General features: G+C 38.5%; 1 protein-coding gene and 2 non-coding genes across 17 annotated transcripts; all 3 read right to left on the minus strand.

Annotated features, from left to right (window-relative positions):
- Positions 1–6,245: 6,245 nt before the first annotated feature.
- On the minus strand, positions 6,246–15,181 carry LOC116264597 (uncharacterized). 15 transcript variants are annotated; one of them, XM_031644911.2, is made up of 5 exons: positions 14,977–15,181; positions 14,778–14,885; positions 14,458–14,567; positions 12,216–12,349; positions 6,246–6,594 (listed from the first exon to the last, which is right to left on the minus strand). In XM_031644911.2, exons 1-4 carry the CDS (start codon positions 15,005–15,007, stop codon positions 12,242–12,244), a joined length of 357 nt encoding a protein of 118 aa, XP_031500771.1. In that variant the 5' UTR covers positions 15,008–15,181; the 3' UTR covers positions 6,246–6,594; positions 12,216–12,241. The 15 variants fall into 15 exon arrangements, 8 of the variants coding, with proteins under 8 accessions (XP_031500771.1, XP_031500773.1, XP_049936569.1 ...); XM_031644913.2 differs by having other exon boundaries at positions 6,246–6,597; XM_050080612.1 differs by having other exon boundaries at positions 6,246–6,618.
- A 133-nt stretch (positions 15,182–15,314) lies between these two features.
- TRNAA-CGC (transfer RNA alanine (anticodon CGC)) lies at positions 15,315–15,387 on the minus strand. Its single transcript has one exon. It is a non-coding gene; the product is annotated as a tRNA-Ala (tRNA).
- An 83-nt stretch (positions 15,388–15,470) lies between these two features.
- Positions 15,471–15,543, minus strand: TRNAA-UGC (transfer RNA alanine (anticodon UGC)). Its single transcript has one exon. It is a non-coding gene; the product is annotated as a tRNA-Ala (tRNA).
- Between the last annotated feature and the right edge of the window lie 386 nt (positions 15,544–15,929).

The raw sequence follows: 15,929 nt of genomic DNA on the forward strand, positions 1-15,929 counted from the left end.
GAGCTTCAGACATCGTTATTGTACATCATACAAATAACGTAATATTCCCTTGAGCACGGCAATTCCAAACCCAAAACCCAACCGTGTTAAATGAAATGAAGTCCCACAAAGAATAGTAGAATGAAATTAGTACAAAATTCTCTGTTTAGTGATTCTCTATGTTGCGTGTCAAGCACATGTAAGTTGCTTTAGTGCAGAATTCCGGAATGCCTACTAACGTCTTAGGAGCATGAGGGACCCACCAGTCTATATAACATTATTCATTTATTTAGCAGGTATATATTGATTTATTTGTTTAGTTTTGCATTTTTCTTAAAAAAAAATTGGGTGGTCGAGCCGAGCTCGGCCAGCTCGAACTAGGGTTGAGTGATTAGAGCTCAACTTGAGCTCAAGCTCAATTTTTTGTTTCGAGTGGAGCCTAAGATTGCTCCAACTCGACTCGACTCGGCTAGGCTCAAACTTAAATCTAGGTTGAGCTTAGCCAGAGGTGGAGCCAAGGTAGGGCTCGCATGGGCCCTGATCCACCTCAATTTTTTTTTAAATTTTAACTGTAAATTTAGAAAATTTCACTTGTTTTATATAAAATTCTGAAAAATGATATTTTGATCCTAGTTAAAATTTATAAACTTTAATTTGATTCTCCTCGTAAAAAAATTCTGATTCTTCTGCCCCTTAACTTTGCCAATCAATTTTATAAAAAAAGTATCATTTTTAGTTTGTCCAAACAACAAGTGTCAAGTATGAACCTATCCCTTACTAGAGAAAAGGCCAGCCCAATGAATCTAGTGTTTTTGTATGTGTGTGTGTGAGAGAGAGAGTACACTGAAATGCCTTTTATCAATTCAAGCTCCACGAGTTTAATCGAGATTAACGGAGGCAAGCCTAACTACCTCAGGCACAGCGCTCATTTTCTTAAACAAGTTCATTTTTTAAACTCGAATTCAACTTGTTTATAAATGAGTTGAGTCTAAAAGCAAGTTCGGGTCTCAGCTTGTTGAACATCCTTAGGGGAGAGTGCTATGGTGGTTAACTTGAAAATTTTTGAGGACATGACCAAAATGTAGGCTAGATGACTACATCACCACTCGGGTGGAGAGTACCATATAGATTCTAATTAAACGACGATCTTGCACAAGAAGGATTATAGTTGCATGAATCGACCAAGTACCAATTGCTAGACTTGACCATACAAAGCCATGCTTAAGATGATCTAGTTATTGTATATATTATAGGCTCTTTCACTTTGAGTGCATCATACGATTCAAAATTTAGATGGCAATGAAAGGGATGGAGGCCTAACCTCTAACAGGGGCGATTAGGAACTGCCCAAGCAGCCGAGGCTTTCCCCCATGGTCTAGTGCCAAGGATTGAAATGGGTACGGAGGGACATTTTCCTTTATCGTAACTTTTATCTATTGAAAGAAAGGTATTCATTTGTCTCCCATAAGGTTGGTGCAACTATAGGTGTGCAGAGGTTGGTAGGTGGCTAGTTTTTGATTAAAATCTTTGAGGTGTCAATTCTCTATACTGCAAATGAGGAGCCACCTGACACACAAGTTAAAGCATAACGGGAGCAACCTTATACCCTAAGAAAACAAGGGCTGGGTAGAAACTTCGGCTCTCATATATGATGAAATATTCTTTATAGTCACCCAAAAGGTATTCAATACATTTTTTCCACTTTGCCTCTAGGGTCCCTTTTTTTTTGGATTCAATATAATGGTTTGTTGGATTGAGTTTTTTGAAAAAAACTTTTTTTTTTTGGGTTGAGGGGAGCTTCATTTATTCCAATTAAGGAACAATGTAAGCAAAAGTCCCTGTCAAGGAGGTCTTTAGTGACGTTTTGTTGAAACGTTCGTAAAGTGCCTGCATGGGGAGTTTAGATGACTACGTTGTATGTTTTTGAGAAAATGCCAGTATAGGTCTGGTCTTTAATGACGTTTTGTCAAGAAAAGTCAGTGAAATCCCCACCCTTTCAGTGACGCTTTGACCAAATGGCAGTAAAAGTTCTTGATCATTTCCCACTCATTTTTGGGGAAACCTCATTTTCCACACTTCTTGAAAATCTGAACAAGTTTTATTGATCGAGAGAGCCTCGTGTCCTTGATGTCTTGCCTTTAGGCGGGAAGCGGATCCGATTTCTCTTTATATTTCCCCTTTTCATTTCTCATTTTTTTGGGGACCCCTGCACTTGCTCTTCCTTCCGACTTGTCATCTTTCTTTCTCTCATTTTTCATTTCTCGAAGCCAACTCTTTCCGAATCTCGCCGGTAAAGCACATTTGATTCCATGCACTTGTTTTTTTTATTTGAATAGCAAAACTAGAGCATTTTTTTATGCTTTCCCTTTTCGGTTTATATTTTCCTTGTTTTTCTTTCGTAGCCTGAGCTGCTGGTTCAGCATCTGAAAACCAAAATCAGTAACGTCTTCTTTCATCGTTTGCGGACATGACAATTGCTTTTCAGAAGCCATTTGTGACATGATTTACTCTGACGCCACTAAAGAGGTCTTTTTTGGGTGGGCCGGGGTTGGGGGGTTGGGGGGGAGGGGACATTAGCTGCTTACCAGCCTTTGGTCGTGTAACCAATATGGCTGCACAACAAGTTGAGCCAGCTTGAGTTGGAATCGAACTCGCTCGTTAAAACTTGACTCGTTTATAAATGAGTTGAACTCGATCAAGCTCAAATGCATGTTCGAAAAGTTAAACAAGCTGAGTACAAGTTTTAAAAACTCGATTAGACTTGTCTACACAATGAATATTGAATTATAATGATAAAACAATTAAACGAGTAACAACTAAACGAGTTAAAAGAAATGACATATACTTAACGTAAATGAGTTAAACGAGTCGAGTTCGAGCTCGACTTGTAGCCTCCAGTCGAGCTCAAACCTCAACTCAACTTTGAATGCCTGGTCAAACTCGAGCTAGACTTGGCTCTTGTGCAGCGTTAATAACCAGCTATGCAATCTCTCTCTCTCTCTCTCTCTATATATATATATATATATATATATATATATATATATATATATATATATATATATATATATATATATATATCACAGAAGTGCACACTGTTTATTACGTACAGATGCGAATTCCATGTTCAATTTCACGAATGTTGACATTAGGATAGGCACAATCAACGGTAAGCTTTTATACACATGCAGATACCTACAGTTTATATATATATACACTTGCCAATAGAGGAGAAAAATATACACAGATGAACACAAACTTGTAGATACCTACACTTAAATATATTTCTACAAATTCTTCATTTCGTGTCAGACTATATGCTGCCCCGCTTTGTCGTTTAGAGGTTTATCATTCTCAAATACAAAATTGTTTTTCCCTCTCCATTTTTTAGACGGTAAGCTGCAACCTGAGTATGCCAAAATCTTGACATTCTCCGGTTTGAAGGTTCTAAGACTAGCCCCCCTGCCCTTAGCCTGGTAGACGGAGCTCTTATTGGCATTAAAAATAACCTTTACACCACTTCACTCTGATTAAAGCCATGCTTATGCTTATCAATGATCGCGTATTTTGATTTTTTGCTATCTAGAGAAACAAAGGCTTGTATGACATATACATGCTTTAAAGCCATATGTACACTTAACTGTGGTGGTTCAAGGACAAGTTGGTTGTCGTAGTGCAATCCTGCGACCTACTAAATAATCTTCATGAAAACTTTTTATTTTTAGCATGTCAAACTATTTATGTATAAAAGTAAATATTAAATTTGCCAATGTAAAAGTAAAAGAATTTTAAGAAGCTGGTGTGGGCAACTGCCCATACCAACCTACATGTGGCTCCGCTACTGGGCCCTAGCACACGAGTTGAGTCCAGCTCAACTTGACTCAGAAAACTCGAGCTCAAACTCGAATCGGGCTCAATAGAACAAACTTGAGCTCGACTCGAGGATACAATGTCGAGCTACAACACAACTCGTTTATATTATTTTTCTTAAGCATGTCTTGTTTTTTTTAACTCATTTAATTATTTTCTCATTATAATTCAATAGTTGAGCCGAATTGAGTTTAAACGAGTTGAGTTCTTACAACTTAAACTCGATGCTTGACTTGTTTATAAATGAGTCGAGTTCAAGTTGAGTTTTAAGGAGCAAGTTTGAGTCGAGCTTGAGCTAGTTCTACTGGTTGTGTAGCCCTAGCCATGGCCCCTGATGGTGCAGATGCCTTTGTCCCTGCAACTGCTGCTTTTACTGGCACATCTAAACCCTAAGGACTAGTATAAGCAGATGGTTTTGTTGTAGTAAGTTGGGCAATGAAGTCAACAACTCATAGGGTAGAGTTGGATATAGCAGAGAATTATTGAGTAGCTGCTTTATGAAGACAAGACGCAACTGATCTCATTGTACGTGCTTGCACATTCATCTGTTTTTTATTGCATAGAAATGCTTTTGTACTGTTTACAGTAAAAAGTTGTTTTCTTCAGAGATGGGGGCCATCTTGTTTCTCCATTTTTTTGGGTTGCCTTGGCCTCAAGTGAAAGGAGAAGATTGAACAAGAATCTCTCTCTCCCTCTCTCTCTTAGTGCTAAGATCATGTCAGCGGGCAATGTTGCTTCACATGCTTCACTGTAGAATCGTAGATTGCTGGTTATACGTGAAAATGGAAAAATGTTCCCCTAAGCAAACCCATGAGTACTCGTAAGGTGGTACTCCCATGCATTAAGGGGTCCTCCTTCTGAATCTGGAATCTCATTATGAATGTAAGAACATTTGAAACGTCCAAGCATTCATTGGGGCAGGCGATGATAGAGATTCTTCTCGTAAAGAATCACATCATGCTTGTTCGTAAACGAAGAAAGAATAATTGCATCGACAAACTAGCAATTTGATAGAATGGTACGTAGCTGCACTGACACCACCATTTGGTTATCAAGAGCATGGTCACAAAAAACACGTTCTTTTTAAAAACATGTTAAAAGCACAAAAAATAAGTCAATATTTTTTTTGAAAAAAGTGCCAAAACAAAAAAAAAGCAAAAAAAATGCCTTTTTCCTTTTCCCCATTTTTTTCCACATTTTTTTAATGCCAATTGCTTGTTTCTATTTTTTAATTTCTAGTTGTTGCTTATCTACTTACTTTTTAATGTTGTCTTATTAGTTTCTCATTAATTTTATTTATCCCTAATTTTTAAGATTTTGATTTTTAAAAAAACACATCTGCCATATGTTTTCCCTTTTTCCCATTTTGTTAAGCTTGCTGTTGTATCTCTTGTATAACCAAGAAGAAACTCCATTTAAACGGGAAAACGATATTTGTGACTATGTCAGAATCAGAAGTATCTTTTTTTTTTGTTGTTGGGCAAGCTGGGGTAGCTAGAACCCAAGTGATTTACACAGAAAAATGTGTACCAAGATCTTCATGAACTCAACCTCTTCAACTTGGATCTTAGATCCAGCCCCCTATCTGGCCCTGATTCTAGTAGGATGTTCATGTGGAAGATCAAGGTTCTTAGCAATCGAAGATCCATCGATTTCCTATGAAAATGTAAGTATACAAATGTCCTCCTGGACTGAGCACGTTGTGTGCATGTTCGTGGCCGAAGCATGCATGCAAAATGGTCGATCCCTCACAGGCTGGTGTGATAGGTATTTTAGCCATTTTATAAAAAAGAAATGAATATTCTAGGCATTTTACAAAATATATATACCTTTTTTACTTCCAGTTTTGCCATTCTAGATAGGATTTTCTTTTTTACGGGACCAGGGGCTTTCTGGTCATTTCACGCGAGCAACAATAATAAATGAAGTTATCTAAGTCCAAATATGGCATTGGCACTAGATGATGCAAGAAGCATTAATAAAAGCTTAAGCCAACGCTCGAACCGTGGCCACTGGCCAATGACTACAATTATTGCATGATCGTGATCAGATTCCTTCTTCTTTGTTTTCAACTGTTAATCATTTTCTTTTATCGGCCACGGCCAATAACATTTTTGGCCATGGCTCTGGCCTTGGCCAACGCAAAACGTCCTCAGCCTTCCGATTGTTTTAGAAGTAGAAAAAAGCATACCGTTGGCATATATATATATATATATATATACCTCTCAATGCTAAAAACAATCCAATCCCGTCGACTTCCCTCTATTCCCAATAAATGCCTAGCTTCCAACTTAAGCATTTATCCTCTTTTTTCACCAGCATATATATAATGTATGTATGCATGTCTGTTTGTTTGTATAATATGAAATAGAAGGAGATTTTTTTTTTTTAATTTGAATTTCATTAACAAACATTTAGACAATTAATTTTTTCGGTTATCGTCCAAGCAAGTTGTACCATAAAAAACAGATTCTGAATGAGGTACACTACAACAACTAGATTTTACATTGAAATCTTTACTATATCACTCCACGAGGCTCTCCTCTTGCTCCTTCAAGTAAATTCTGAGAAATTTGTCATTGTTTTCCTTCAAGGAGATATAACTTTCTAATACGAAGACTTCTCCACCATGTTTATGTTTCTTATTGAGACTCTTGTTGCTCACCAGATTCAACGCTTTCTGCACTTTCATAGGCTGCGGATTGACAACCCCCATCCCTTTATTGCCAAGAGTCCACATAGATGGTGCTGCTGCCAGGACATCTGTCAGATCTTGCTTACATTGTAGGTCCGAAGTCCGAATTAAACATGATTAATGTGAATAAGTTAATATAAAAAAATGACAAAAGATCAAATACAATACAAGTTACAAATCTAGTACCAACATCACGAAAACTAGAGCATTCGGCCAATAAAAGGTGATTTCTTCAACAGCGAGGAGCAACCTGAATGCTAATATATAAACCATGCAATTTCAAACGGAAAGCAAAAGCTATATATGTTCAAGAATGTATACCATATGATCAAGTGACTGGCCCAGTGAGATATCCACAAATGAAGAAAAGTAGTGCTGCAGTAAGTTCAAGTGACCAAAGTCATGCCCATCGGAGAGCTTCAGAGGAACTTGGAAAGAGTGGGTAGCATAATCCGTCTTCTCTTTACAAGTGGAAACTTCCCACAGCAATTGTACCTCAGCCCTTCAACATTCAATAACAAAGATCCAGCGCCATGATTCAGTGTTCTTGAGCTGAATAAGGGAACAATGGATTAAATAGTAGCCTAAAATCTTTCGTGTCTGCACCTTTTAGATCATCCTAAATAAGTAGAAAAGGGCAGGGCAAACATCCGAATTGAATATGACAGATCCCATAGGTCATAACCAAGGCCCCGTTTGATAGCCGGGGTAAAATGAAAAGGGAGGGAAAAATCTGTATGGGTGGGTGAAATTTCACCCGCCCGACGTAAAATGCATCAAACGGGGTGAAATTCACCCCGTTTAACATATAAGCGAGCGGGTGAAATTTCACCCGCTCGAAAGTCCGAGCTCGCAGCTCGGACTTTTGAGCGGGTGAAATTTCACCGTTCGACCGCTTTCGATTTTTCACTCTCACGTCCTGAGCATGTGGCCGAGACTGGGGAGGGGTTTCTGCAGCAAAGCACAAAGAAATGGAGGGTGAAGCAGGTGGTGCGGGAATAGCACGAAGGAATGGAGGGTGAAGAGCAGGTGGTGCGGGAAGAGCACGAAGGAATGGAGGGTGAAGCAGGTGGTGCGGGCAGAGCACGAAGGAAGTGACGCCGATTTCATATCAATCTCAGAAATCGGGGCTTTACTCTTCTCCGTGGTGCTGGATTCTTCCCATTGACACTGCCGATGGCCTACCATAATCAAGGCTTCTCAAATTTCTCCCAATTCAAAAACCCTAATCACCCTCAAATAGAAACTGCAAAGACTGCTGGAAAAAGCTCGACTCTATGCAGCCGACTCAGAAAACCCCCCAAAATCTATGGTGGATTGAATGCTCCTGGCTTCACTTGATGTGGAGGATCCATGCAAAATCCCCCTACAGGACACAGTGGTGGGGCGAGAATTCGAGACCTTCATATCAAAAGATTAGAACACGCTGTGCAACGAAGAAGCAGCAGTGGGGCAAGGGCAGTGGCGGTGGGACGAGGCAGCGGTGGGGTGAAGCAGCAGAGGATGAAAATGAGAAGGGGAAGACGAAGGGAGCCAACAGAGGATGAAAATGAGAAGGGGAAAACGAAGGGAGCCAGCAGAGGATGAAGATGACAAGAGGAAGACGAAGGGAGCTCTAACAGGCAGAAAAGTGTTCCAATGATTTCGATCACACCCCTCTTGGGTGATTTGATGAAATGCGATTATTGTCCCCAGATACTCCACCATTTGTTATTGTCCACAGAATGCGATGTGGGTGATTCAATACTCCACCATCTGCACGGGATAACTGGTAACGAACAGCTTGCTCGCAAGGTGTTCGATAAAATGCCCAAAAGAAGCATCGTCTCATGGAATGCCATGATTGATGGTTACTGCAAAGTTGGTGAGTTCAATGCGTTGCTTGGGATTTTTAATAGTCTGTTGATGGGTGATTTGAAGCCCAATTTGAGCAGCTTAGTGAGCATTACAGCTGGTCAGTGTGGGTTTCTTGACATTGGCAGGTTGATTCATTGCCACAGGATGAAGCTTGGGCATGAGTTATCGTTGGGCATGAGTTGGATTCAGTATTATGTAATTTCATTATGAAGCTTGGGCTTGTAGATTGTGCTCACCTCCTATTCAATTATCAGTCGTTTCATGGATACTTTCATTGAAGGGTACACAAAGATTGAAAATTTTCATCAAGTTTTCTTGCTTTTTACCAGGTTAAATTTTTCCTGTGCATCAAACAAACTTAAATTTACCACGTTAAATTTTTCGTGTGCATCAAACAAAGCCTCACATTGGAACAAGGAGAAATTTCATCCTGTAAATTTTTCCAGAAAAATTTACCATGATAAATTTACCATGTTAAATTTCACCCGACAATCAAACGAGCCCCAAGGGAAGTCTTGGATAAAAATAGGGCCAATTTGTCGGGCCATAAGAATGGGCTCCAATGCATTGAATGATATGTGTAAAGAAAGAAATATTTCAATATTAGGACAGTAGTGTATCTACTTAGTGATTAATGTGGGCAGTCAAGTGTTATACAAAGTTGTATGCTTAGGCGACAACATAGCACCAATTCCTCATGATTTCATCAATGAAACCCATTCATATCTGTCTGTTAAAAACAGTAAGCAGTAGAAGTACAGGTATATGTTTCTTTGATGTGGCCTAACATGATGTAGCACGACATTCTTTCCAATGTCCATGACACACAGAAAATAAGTGTAAAATACCATTCCAATGTCATCCGATGACATTTTCTAGAAGGACCTGGAAACTTATAATCCAGATATAAAATAATGAGCACCACCCATCTGAAGAAACCACTTGCTTCAGGGGAACATGATCAGTCTTCAAATTTTTGAAACTCAATAATAAACAATGAGCTCAGATCTTCATCCATCAAATGCCTAAAAATATCAGACAAGAAATTAACTCATGACGAACCCATAAAGAAATGGATAAGCAGAAAGTGACCAGCTGATATACCCAAATTCAATCTGCATATTTCATTCTCTTTTCTAATCCTATCCAATTCAGTGTATCCTGCAATGCTGAATGGAGAATACATGAAGCTTTTTACCTTGTGATACATTAAACTGCGTATCTGCTAAACTACATAAGCACTTTCAAACTCATTCTACAGCCAAGATTATGATTGTTGCAATACAAGCCAGAAATTGCACCAAGAAGATTGATTTTTAGTGATGCACAATAATTTGCAGCACCAAATGTAAAAGCCCTGCCATTGAAACCTTTCTCGACGGAAAGACTATGCCACTGTTGATAATCAGTAATGCACTGTGTGTTTTTTAATAACAATCCATAACATACTTCAATGTCATTGACAATGGATATTAGAAATACAGATGCATCACGAGTTGTCTATTCATTCCAGCCATGGTCACATTTGTGCAAAAATATGCACTACAACCTCAAGAAATTTTTGATCTGTATCATATTTTTGCCTGTTCAACCTGCACAAGAGATAGCTGGAAAAGGAGATAAGAGTTGTTTTCAGGCTTAAGTTGTCTAACCCAGAGGCACTGAGTTCCCACAGAGAGAAGCTTTGATAAGCAACTCGGATCTGTGGTTCAGCAAAGGTTTTTCTTCTTTTGTTTCCCTGGTAGAAAAAAATGTTTTTGGAGTCTTGGACAGTAGTAATATTTCACAACACAAATGGGACCAGAGAATACAATTTGCAGCAGACCTTGTATGAGCTTGGAGAACTAGAAGAGGTTGAGCTGGACCTTGCATGCCTTGGAACAACAGGACAAAAACAAATGAAACTATTTTGTTCTTCTACTAGTTCACATTGTCACATGGGTACTGCTGTAAAGGCAGCGTACCCGTACCAGTAGCGTGAGTCACTGGTACAGGTACAGGTACTGTCTTGGGTACTTTTTGAGTACCGGCCAAACAGTACTATATACAGTCAACGTACCTGGGACCATATCCGTCTGATTTAGGACTCAGTCAAAGTTGACCAAGTCCTTTCCTATCCAGAATTTAGGGTTTCAGTTTTTTTTTCACATCATTTATACTCATACAAAGCTGTGTTTTCATATTTTGTTCAACAATTTCTTCTTTAGAATAAATTTTGAATCATGAATGTGTTATTTTGTTTGATTGAATTCTTATTTTTTGTTATATATATATATATACACACACACACACACACACCCCCAAATTTTTTTAAAAATAGTTCGTACCCTACCTGTACCAGCCCCGTGCCTATGGTCCAATGGGGCACCTAAAACTTGTGACGAAGGATAAGGATCTTGGCCAACTACGATATTTCTTGAGAATAGATGTCGCTTGCAACAGGGAATGTGTAGTTTTGTCCAAACGAAAGTATATTCTTGATTTATTGCAGGACAATGAGATGCTAGGAGCTAAACCGGCCATTCTACCTATGAATCCATGTGTACATCTTTATGATGGCCAATCTAAATTAGTGGATTCTCGATCATACAAATTCCTTATTGGGAAGCTCCTCTATGTTACTGTGACCAGACCAAACATTAGCTTTGCAGTGGGGAAGCTAAGTCAATTTATGATGCAACATTCATGGTGGTCACATATTTGAAATCATCTCCAGGTAAAGGACTTTTGTTCACAAAAGGCAAGACCTTAGAAGTGGAAGCCTATAGTAATGCTGACTATGCTGACTTAATTGAAGACAAGAAGTCTACCACAGGATTCTGTGTATTTGTGGGAGACAACCTTATATCCTGAAGAAGCTAATAGCAAGGTGTGGGGTCAAGATCTAGTGTAGAATCTGAGTACAGGGTTATGACTCAAACTGACGTTGAAATGACTCGGGCTAAATCCATGCTATCTAGCCTAAGTGTGTTAATTCTTCTTTCCATAAGGATGTATTGTGACAATAGAGCAGCCAGATACATTGCAAATTATCCAGTTTTCCATGAGAGAACTAAACATATTGAAGTGAACTGTCATTACATTCGGGACCTTGTTCAAGGAAGAACTATAGCCACTATTCAAGTATCATCTGAAGATTAAACTGTAGATGTCTTCACCAAAGCTCTTCCTATTGGTGATTTTTCTACATGTTGTGACAAACTGAGCATGATTAATATGTATGCTCCAGTTTGAGAGGGAGGGTTAATTTAGAAGACTTTAAGTTTCTAGGCGGTCTTTTGCAATGTTTAATATTTACGCATTCTCTTTAAACATTTCTCTATTTTTGGACGATGTTATTTGTAAGTCTCTACTGCTGCCATAATCTCCTTATTAGTTAGATTAGGGTTAGTTAATAATATGATTTTCTCTCTCTAAGACTGCTGCCGACTGTAACAACCATGTTGAAATAGTATCCAAATGACCACCCCAAAGCATGATAGCAAAGTTGTACTAACCTGATTCGCAGTTTCATCATCTTCATGCAGCTCCAAAAAAGCAGCTGCAGCCTCCCATCGGCTGCTTCTTCAGAAAAACTATCGTAACTCACTAAAGGGCCTGATGCCCTAGTGTAAGGCTCACTTAGAAGTACAGTGAAAGACTATCATGTCCTTCACTTATACAGGTTATAACAATTAGACCTTAAAGCATAAGTTGGACATACAAAGGCTTTGACCAACTTAAGGGACGAAAGAAACCATATACTTTAACAAGATCAAGCTTCATCACTAATTGTCTTTTTAAGCTGCCTTGCAGTAGTTAGTGGATTTGAACTTACTTTGAAGGTTTCCACACTTCATTCTCTCAGAATAAAAGCGGTTTCTGAACATGAATTTTTCTTTCAGCAATATCTAGTGCAGTTTCACCAGCCTTGATGTTTAAACCCTCAGCATCTAAGAGAGATGCCACCATCTGCAATAGGAAACAGTTCATTAACAATGCTTTATGAAATAGCAATAACATAAAATTTCCACATTTCATGACAAGAGAGAACCCTCACTCAACTATGACCCCTTAAATTCTCCCAATAATTTCAAAATAAAAATTGGCAGCACTCGCTTCCTCACCAATACAATATATTGACCAATATACTTTGTCCCACAGTGCCTATATATGCATTTAACAAATAGTTTTGTATTAAGAAACATAAAGGAACTTAACACCTAAAATGTAACAATCCAAACCTGTCCATTATTTCTTCATTGAGTGCTCAATAACAAACATTTAGTGAGACAAAAATGAGAAAAAGTTGGCATGGTGTGTCACATAATGGGTTGTTAAGATTGAGTTTTCTAACAAACATGCAAAGCTATATATATATACACATTGTATGCTAGGTAGTTGCCAGATGGTTTAAAAAATTGTCATTAAAAAAACAAAAAATTGTCGCTAGATCCAAATAATCCGTTGCCACATTATTAACAGTGATTCATACCAATTTAGTGACTGTTTTTTAGTAACAAAGTTTTAAAACTTGAACTATTCGGCAACATCTGACATACGACAATAATGAACTCCTCTCTCTCTCTCTCTCTATATATATATATATATATATATATATATATATATATATATATTCAATTATCCAGTGAAAATTTCCTATAAAACTTCTAACTTGTTGAAGACTTGAAGTTACATATGAAAATTAAGTTATTTTTGAGGTTGGATCTAGTAGAAGACACACACACACACATATGCAAAGTATCTATAAGCCCCCAAGGCAGATTGTACGCTTGATAATTGAGTTGATAAATCAACCCTTTCTACTGGAAAATCCAACAGACATACACACATAGTTTCATAGTATTTTTGCAGGACAAAGAGGGAAATGTGAAGGCTGCAACTTGAAGACCCTGGAAGAAGTCTACCATTATGAGTTTTCTTTTGGTATTGTCTCACCTCATACTCATCATTAGACAAGATAATTAGAAAAGTCACAAAGATTTTCAGATCTACCAAACAGCATCTTTACTGCAGCCTGTTTATAACAACCTGTTACAAATCACTAAATGTTCCCATTCTTTTAGAAATAATAAATAATAACAATAATAATAACAATGTACATTACTAAATTCAAACATGCACCTTCTTCATGGTGGATCCATCTGACCCAGATCTTGTACATAAAAACTGAATTACAAGTGCTCTAACCAAGAATGATTTTAGAAAGAAGCATGAAAAGCAGTTTCCAAGTTACAGCTGGTACTAATTAGGTAATAGTTTCATATAGAGGAACGTAAAAATCAGGTCATCCCAAACAAGTAGTTAGAGGTAATCTTTAGCATCTCTTTCATGTTATCACAGAGGACATTTTAAGCCTTAGCAATTCAGGTCATTCTTTCCTTCCAGTCCTCCGTGAAATGCCAATTGAACATGGCTATTGCAACAGCCTAACAGGTGTTATCTCTTTTGATAGAAACTAAACCTTATGCCAACTTCACAGGGTAAGAAAGAAGCTTGCACACTTCCCTTGGCTCTCTTTGAGATGCAATTATGATAATTTCCATTAGAATAAACAAAGTCATAAATTGTTCCGAGGCATTACGATCAATATTGAGCTTGATGTATTGTTCTGCCTTACACACTTTAAAGGAATTGGTAGTGCGTCTGTCAAATTCCTACCATTAAAAATTCTTCTTCTCCTAGCAACAAGATGTCATGACATGGCATCCGGTACATAGATACAGCAAGCAAGGCATCCTGTATACAGATACAGCAAGCAACTGAACCCGCGGAACTCATCCATAGCAATCACGATGCTAGTATGCAGATATATAAATAACCTTGTAATTATGAACGCCACATAGTGAAGATGAGAAAAACTCCTTCGAAAGCAGAAAACGAGCTCGATTTTGTATTTGAGAACAGAGCCGAACCTTAAACATAAATCGAGTTAACCTTCTTGGGATCCTGAGTTACTCGACCATCAGAAAACCTACGTTGAAGCTCTCATCTATAGTCGAAGTTACACGATCAACTTAGATAAATCAATGGCATCCATTGATCGATAAGAACTGCACCTGATCTTCACAAAACCCCGCCTTAATGACTTGAACTCGTAACTGCTGGATGACATTTGGAGAATTTTGAAATTCAATGTCTTCAACTTCTCCAGCATCAAGGAAGCTCCCTGATTGAGAAAAGGAGCAAAAGCAAACAAGAATAAGTCACGAACCTGTTAACGATGAAGAACAGGAAGTGTCAGAGTTGCAACTGCAAAAGAAAAATTGGTCGTGCAATAAAACATGGGGAAAAGAGAGTAAATAATTTAATTGTATCAATTGTGTACACAAAAAGTGACCGTGTAATGGGGGGTGTGTGTGAGAGAGAAAGAGAGCACCAGGCATTGCTAAGAACGGCAGAAAGGGAAACAACAGAGCGCTTGCAATCGCCCATGCTCTATGAATGGTGATGGGCGATGGCAGAGAGTTCCTCTGCAGACGGAGATCTGGGCATGAAGTTGAGGAACGGGGAAGTGTTGTTGAGTCAGAGAGATTCTCGATGGAGAAACAGGAACCGGCGAGAAAAAGAGGACTTACTCGTGGTTTGTAGGCTACTTTGATGTGCCATCGAATGGGGAGGAGGTCGTGTTGCCGCTCCCCACAAAGTCCTCAGTCGTCCTTACGTTGCTATCGACATGCATTCTACAACCCAAAAGCCTGTGATACAGGATGAAGATATACGGAGCACCAACTGAACACAGGTTTCTTTCTACTGCATAACACCAACACAGGTCACTACTGCGTTACGGTAAACTTGAAAGCCTCTCTCTATAAATGCCGTTATTAGGAGATTCTTTATCCTTTTCTAAGTTTCAACTAACTTTAAAACGGTAAACATAATCGTAGGAAACGATAAAAAATGAAAAAATGGATTTTGGAGACGCGGGGAATCGAACCCCGTGCCTCTCGCATGCGAAGCGAGCGCTCTACCATATGAGCTACGTCCCCGTGAATGATGGATTCAACTAATAGAATTTACTCATTCTAAGAACACCGAGAAAAAGATCGCCCGCCGACAAAGAAAAAGACAATGGAGATGTGGGGCATCGATCCCCAGACCTCTCGCATGCAAAGCGAGCGCTCTACCATCTGAGCTACATCCCCATTTTGTTGGGGCTTTTAGCATAAGTTTTGAAGGTCATCATTTTCATCCGTTCTTTACAAATACTACTAACTTGTTCAAAATGTAATTCTCCTAAGGATCCAAGAGGATGAAACAACCCCTAATCAATTTTGGTCCACATTCAACCTTTTTTTTGTTATAATCTGTGCCAGTATGTAAAGGGTTCAGATTTAGTTTCAAGGATATTAAATTCTCATCTCAATCAGACTCTTACCAAGCTCTTTGCGTTTGTGATCCAAGCAATTGCAGATGAGGAACAAACTGGGTACTTTTTAACTTGTTATAATGTAATTACAGATTGCTGGTTTTTCCTTTCTGGAGCATATGCATAATCGTTAAACCAAGAACCATCAAATGCATCTGAAAT

The sequence above is a fragment of the Nymphaea colorata genome, chromosome 11 (genome assembly GCF_008831285.2).
Source record: "Nymphaea colorata isolate Beijing-Zhang1983 chromosome 11, ASM883128v2, whole genome shotgun sequence".
Lineage (NCBI taxonomy): Eukaryota > Viridiplantae > Streptophyta > Magnoliopsida > Nymphaeales > Nymphaeaceae > Nymphaea > Nymphaea colorata.

Coding starts and splice junctions, on each gene's coding strand:
- LOC116264597 (XM_031644911.2), bottom strand. CDS start 15,007: ATGGCACATCAAAGTAGCCTACAAACCACGA. Junction 14,886..14,976: donor AAGTAGCCTACAAACCACGA/GTAAGTCCTCTT, acceptor CTTCATGCCCAG/ATCTCCGTCTGCAGAGGAAC. Junction 12,350..14,457: donor CGGGGTTTTGTGAAGATCAG/GTGCAGTTCTTA, acceptor TTCCTATTGCAG/ATGGTGGCATCTCTCTTAGA.